The sequence below is a fragment of the Neomonachus schauinslandi genome, chromosome 6 (genome assembly GCF_002201575.2).
Source record: "Neomonachus schauinslandi chromosome 6, ASM220157v2, whole genome shotgun sequence".
Taxonomy (NCBI): Eukaryota; Metazoa; Chordata; class Mammalia; order Carnivora; family Phocidae; genus Neomonachus; species Neomonachus schauinslandi.
Genome location: NC_058408.1, coordinates 1,762,178 through 1,768,621, shown reverse-complemented (window position 1 = coordinate 1,768,621; position 6,444 = coordinate 1,762,178). Strand labels below are relative to the sequence as shown.

The 6,444-nt window shown below is 53.1% G+C and overlaps 1 protein-coding gene across 1 annotated transcript in view; it reads left to right on the top strand.

The window, feature by feature from the left end:
• SSR2 (signal sequence receptor subunit 2) overlaps positions 1-4,834 on the top strand; it is a 6,659-nt gene extending 1,825 nt beyond the window's left edge. The window contains exons 3-6 of the mRNA XM_021681971.1: positions 455-553; positions 1,600-1,708; positions 3,621-3,698; positions 4,285-4,834. Coding sequence (XP_021537646.1) covers positions 455-553; positions 1,600-1,708; positions 3,621-3,698; positions 4,285-4,395 — 397 coding nt within the window. The 3' untranslated portion in view covers positions 4,396-4,834. The remainder of the gene's footprint in view (positions 1-454; positions 554-1,599; positions 1,709-3,620; positions 3,699-4,284) is intronic.
• Positions 4,835-6,444: the final 1,610 nt, after the last annotated feature.

The window sequence follows — 6,444 nt, the reverse complement described above, 5'->3', positions numbered from 1 at the left end:
GGGGGGAGGGTCAGAGGGAGAAGCAGACTCCCTGCTGAGCAGGGAGCCTGATGCGGGACTCGATCCCGGGACTCCAGGATCATGACCTGAGCCGAAGGCAGTCGCTTAACCAACTGAGCCACCCAGGCACCCTTCCTTGGTGCTTCTTAGCCAGAGAACCCAGTCCTAGACCTTGATTCTTCAGTACAACCAACCCAAGTTACTGTGTGACTCACATCTGTCTTTTGTAGGTCTGATTTTTTAGGATAAGCAGGCAGATGTAATTGCCGATTACCTTTTCTCTTAAGATTTTATTTCTAAGTAATCTCTCCACCCAGTGAGGGGCTCGAACTCAGAACCCCAAGATCAAGAATCCTGTGCTCCTCCGACTGAGCCGGCCAGGCGCCCCGAGTTGCTGATTACTTCACTTCTGTATCCGTTACTTACTTACCTCTTTTGTCTCTCCATTTTGCAGCGCTGCGTTAGACGTGGAGTTATCTGATGATTCCTTCCCTCCAGAGGACTTTGGCATTGTCTCCGGAATGCTCAATGTCAAATGGGACCGGATTGCCCCGTATCCTTGACACTGGGTGGTGAAGGCTGGTGTTGGGGAAGACGCGGACACGTTGCCAACGAATCAGCAAGGTCACTTCACATAGTCTGGCTGCGTGTGGCCGTTCTTTGTGTCCTCTCCAGAAAAGATGGGACGGTAGAAAATCGAGCATGATTGAGGGTAGACCTGAGGGAGGGTCCTTGAGTTCAGGTTCTAAGGCACTACAACATACTGTATGGGGACGAGGTAGACACTTAGGAGGCCATTTGTGGCTGGACGAGGGTATTTAAGCCGCTTTTAGAAGAAAGTTGGTTGGGCGCCTGGGTGGCTCAGTTGGTTAAGCGACTGCCTTCGGCTCAGGTCATGATCCTGGAGTCCCAGGATCGAGTCCCACGTCGGGCTCCCTGCTCAGCAGGGAGTCTGCTTCTCTCTCCGACCCTCCCCCCTCTCACGCTCTATCTCATTCTCTCTCTCAAATAAATAAATAAAATCTTTAAAAAAAAAAAAAAAAAAAAGAAGAAAGTTGGTTGGCTGCTAGCGCGGAGGCCCCGGGTGGTCTCCTAAAGACATTTCTCATTCAGTGGGTGTCTTATTGGCATCTACCAGTTATTTCCCGAGTGGAATTAGATTAACCCCCCCCCCCCCCCCCCCAGTGAATGAAAGTATTTAGATTTACCAATGAGGATAAGTGTTCTCTTTCGGTTTTTTTGTTTTTATTTTGTATTTTCAGTCTTCCTTCAGTTAGTCAATGAGTTTCTGTGAGAATGATTTTTCATCCGTCATATGTGTTGCTTTGAAAGTTGACTTCAGAAACCCAGGACTGAATACAGCGTGAACCTGTGTATTGAGTGTCTCCGAGACCCCTTACATTTGGCTGGGAAGACATCCTATTATACCCCACATTTCAGGCTTAGAGAAAGGTCTGTATTTATTATTCCCGCAGAGGATTGCAGGCATGAAATCACATGTGTGGGCCAGCCTTTTTGTGAACGGTGCATCTAGTCCACACATTGAAAGGATGTTTCAACTTCAGCTTCATCTTCTTGCTTCCTTGACTGTCGGGCCAGCGCTAGCAACGTCTCCCACACCGTGGTCCTGCGCCCGCTCAAGGCCGGCTATTTCAACTTTACCTCAGCAACTGTTACTTACCTGGCCCAGGAGGATGGGCCCGTCGTGGTAAGTTGCCCAAACCTTAGCTGGATGGGCCTAGATCTGCTTGCCTTTGAAAACTTGCAGAAACTCTCCAGGGCAACCACTAAATTCTGAGGATGGTAAGAAGGACCAGAAGCTGAGGTGCTGTCCTTAGGAAGGAAGGAGGTTTCAAATTGTAAAGATCCAGAATGAAGCAGTTGAGATGTTGGGAGAGGAGAACCATCGCCTCCCCTCCTCATCCTTCCTCCTGCTTTGCTTTTAATCTGGACCATGTGGCTTGCCACGCAGTGTGTGGTCGCCCATGCCCCTCCCTCCCATCTTCTGCGCTCATTCCCAGTCTCCACTGTGTCCGTCTTTCCCTTGCTTGGACAGCTCTTGCTGCAGATGCTCTGGTCATGTAGCTGTTCTCTGTCTCCAGCTTTCCGGCACATTCCACCCTCAGGAGGCCGAGCCCCTTCCAACCCCCCCCCCCCCCCATTTTCATTCTTTCTCCCTCTTCTCTCAAGACCCAGCTTTGGACTGCATGCCCTTGTTTCTCTTTTTGCTTTTACACCCCACGGTTTTGTCCTTGCTTTTTCAGCAAGCGTTTGCTGACTGCATAGAAGTTTCTAGAGCCCTGACAGCCTCCTTCACTCAATTTAAAGATTTTATTTTTATTATTTATTTGACAGAGAGACACAGCGAGAGAGGGAACACAAGCAGGGGGAGTGGGAGAGGGAGAAGCAGGCTCCCTGCAGAGCGGGGAGCCCGACGCGGGACTCGATCCCAGGACCCCGGGATCATGACCTGAGCCGAAGGCAGTCGCTTAACCGACTGAGCCACCCAGGCGCCCTCCTTCACTCAATTTAACTGTGTGCTATCTCAGTACCTCTTTTTTTTATGTGTAGGTCTTTACCCACTCCCCCTCCCAGTTTAATCATAAACTCGTTGAGGCCGGGGACTTTGTCTTCGATGTCTCTCTCTCACGTATAATAGAAAATCAGTAGTAAACAATCCTTTGATCGGTTGTCAAACAGGTCAGCAGACACTTATTGAGCCCCGATAAGTGTGCTAGGATCTGGGGACTACCAAGAAGATGGGGACACTGTCTCTGGCCGTGAGTTTATGAAGGCCTCTGACAAGATGTTAAAGTGGGCTGAAGGCTGCATAGTGAGTGCACAGCAGGGAAAACACTCAACAGGTCAACCGTAGGACTTAAAGAAATCTTAGAGTCTCTGACATTCACTGCCCTTTGTGAATTTTTTTTTACAAACCACATGGAACCATATTCTTGTAATCCTAGTTCGGTTTTCACATCTCGTGTCCTTTCTGCTTTCAGAAGCAGCTTTAGGACTCTGGTTCTACCCGGTATTTGATAGGTTAAGAGACACAAAATCAAAGGCTTGGCTGCCACTTCTGAGCGAGGCTGTTTGCAGAGGGCTGCAGCTCTTGGCCTGCTCTCCAGGGCGGAATGCTGCGGCCCCGGCCCCTCCTCTCCTGTGTGCGTCTGGGTGGGGCTCCGTGCTTTCGCAAATGCTCCTTAGGTCGTTGGAGCCTCCTGTCAGTTGGTGAGGTATGGAAGAGCATTTCCACTGGAGGAACAGGGCAGCCGTTGCCAAGGGCAAGTCCTTCCATCACACACCTCGTCCTGCAGAGGGGTCAGGGGTGTGAGCCACTCTTCCAGAGCCTGAGGTGAACAAAGGATTTGGTTTAACTTCAGCTGCATGCCTGGCCTGCCTTGTTGAGAAAAAGCTTATCATGTGTCTCCTGGCTCCCGACTGACTCCTCGACAACACACTGAGAATCATGCAGCTCTTTATTTTCCCGCATCTTCTGGAAGCTCTCGTGCCTTTGGGAACCAACAATGTCATGCTTCGGATTGGGTCGGTCAGGACTGCCCTTTCTCACATGAGAAGGACTTGGATTTGCCTTAATGCCTTTCTTGTCTTCCTTTCAGATTGGCTTTACCAGCGCCCCTGGACAGGGAGGAATCCTGGCTCAGCGGGAGTTTGATAGGAGATTCTCCCCGCATTTTGTAAGCTCCGCAGTGTCCTCTTTCTCTTCCCCTGGGATGAGCACACGCTTTTGGTTGTGGGAGTTCTTGGTCTCCTTAGAAGATTTGTTTAGTTTGTTGGTTCTCGTCATATCTGTTCTTTCAGGTCTGACACAGACTGCCACCAAATGTCCTGATTTACCCATGATTAGAGATTTTTGGCCATGAGATCATGATGGCCAGAACCAAAAAACTGCCCTTTTTCTCTATGCAGCCCTGAGTCGAGCCCCATTTTGGAGTCCTGGGTCTGTTTTGAGGTTTAAAAGAATATGTGCTTAGATTCGGAGAGTTGCAGAGTGCTGGGAAGGTTGAGTGGGAACACCATGGTGGGCTAGAGAAGATTCTCTTCCAGTCTGGGTCAGGTCAGGTGAGGCCTTGGGCACCATAGCTTGGAAGATAGGTTGGTGTGGAGAGAGCCCTTCTGTCGGGAGCGGCCAGAGGGGCCTTTGTGCTGAGGTTCTGCTGAACGTTTGGGCTGCGCTGCTCCCTCTCTCGGTGCCCACCTCCTTCCCGGCCCTCCCGTGCCCTCATCCAGACTTGTAAGCAGGGCCTCTGGTGTCCTCCACAGCTGGACTGGGCGGCCTTCGGAGTCATGACGCTGCCGTCCATCGGCATCCCCCTGCTGCTGTGGTACTCCAGCAAGCGGAAGTACGACACTCCCAAGACCAAGAAGAACTGAGGGGTTTCCTCGGCCCTCCCCGCCCAGAGATCCAGGTGCTTTCCAGACTCCAGAGGGTCTCTCAAGTGCGGTCTCTCATCCCCTAGCCCCTGCCACCTTCTGGATCCTGCCTGCTCTCAACCAGAGTGAAGGACCAGGCCTCGGAGTCCGTCCTGAAGCCATACAGGCAGGAATGCCTCTAGCAACGAGCCTCGAGCCTCGAGGGCCCTCTGGTGCCCGCTGCAGCGCTGCAGTGTGAACTCGGAGGGGCGCAGGAGGGGCGCTCGGGAGACTGCCGGGAGACTGCCCGACTCGACCCCCATCCCTGCCCTCCCCTCTCGGAAGAGGCTGGAAGATCAGATGAAGGCTGAGGGACTCTCAGAGGCTACCCAGTCTCTGTTCTGGGTCAGGGGAGTGCTGACCAGATGGGGTTTTCTAATAAAAACAGATGCCACGCTGACTTGTCTGCCTTCTCGTCACCTGGGTGAGCTCAGGCCCTGGGCTCCCCAACCCCCCGGGCAAGTGAGCTGACTTCCCGCCTCCTTGCTGTAGGTGTTGTGGTCCTGTTTGCGCAGAGATGTCTGCCCCCCTGAACGCCTTTGCTTCCATCCCTTACTTCCCTCTCTGCTCTCTCCACTCAGCTCATATCACCCTGACCCTTCCTTGCCTGTGAGCCTCTCCCCACAGCGGGAGGACGAAGGATGAGAGGAAGGAAGGTCCTCATGCCCCATGAGATCTTCTGCCCTGATGTACTCACTGACCTTGAAAAAGCTACCTCCTGACATCTGGTTCTAGCCCTTTCTCTAAGAATTAGCTTTTTTTTTTGCCTTTATTTAAGTAATCTCTACACCCGAGGTGCAGCTCGAATTCATGACCCTGAGATCAAGAGTTGCATGCTCCCTGACTGAGCCCGCTGGGCTCCCCCAAGAACTAGCTTTTCTTAACTTGAACTCATTTTAATTCCTGAGCACCTGCAGCCCCTGAGCTGTGCCCTCGGCACGGCCTGTGGAAAGGCTGTGGTTCTGGCTGCGGCAGCCGGGAGAAGCCGCTCTGAGCTGACTCCGTCCAAGCCAGGAATGCCGTGGTCTGAGAACAGCCTCCCAGGCAGGAGGGAAGCCCAACAAATACCCGCTTTGTTCCTGCCACCAAGTTGCCCAGTTTAGATGCTATTGGGGGTGCGGGGGGGAGACTGCCCAACCGGTTTAACCTTTCCTGGGCCCAGCACACAGAGCTGGGGCCCCAGGAAGGATGAAAAGGACGTGGAGACAAAGGGAGGCTCCCGATGGAGTAGCCCTCCACCAGCTCACCTCCCTCCTTCGGGGGCTGCGGCTCGGACACCCCAGGACTGGCCAGGTCAGAGGGCGAGGACGATATGTTGGCTTTGTTCGTTGTGTTCTGGGGGAGACCCGGGACTTAGGAGAGTGGGGGAAAGCAAGAGGTCAGAAGCTTGAGGTTGAGAAGGGCAGGGAAGGAGCAGGGGGCTGGTTGGACGGGCATCATGCCCCCTAGCACTAGAATGCTAGTGTTTGGAGGAGGGAACACACTGCTTTCTGTCTGTGTAGTCTCCGCTGAAAACGGTGAAGACTTCACCTGTGGTGGGAGGGGTTGTGGTTTAGAGGCCTGGACAGAGTTCCTCACTCTGGAAGGTGCCACGGGAGGTTCCTCCCCAGCCTGAACACGAGGAGGTACTCCTTTCCCAACAGCTGGGGCCATCTTCCCGGAGAACTCAGCACTTCTTCTCCTGGCCCTAGGGATGGAGGAGGCAGGGGGGACCCAGGTCTGACACAGATGATGAGGAAAGCACTGTGGAAGCAGTGAGTGTCACAGGCCCCTTGAACAAAGGCCAAAGCCAGACACTTCATCTGGAGAGATCAGGTTCCCTGGAGTCAGGATGGAATGTGAGCCTCCGGACTGGAGGCTGGAAGAGCCCATGAAAACCTACAGACAGACTTGGCAGGGATAGTTGGCCGTAGGACTGAGCCCTTTGAGCTTCTCGAAGAAATCTAACAGGAGAGGACCTGCAGACAGCACTTCTCCACCCTCATGGAGACCACCCTGGGGAGGTGTGAC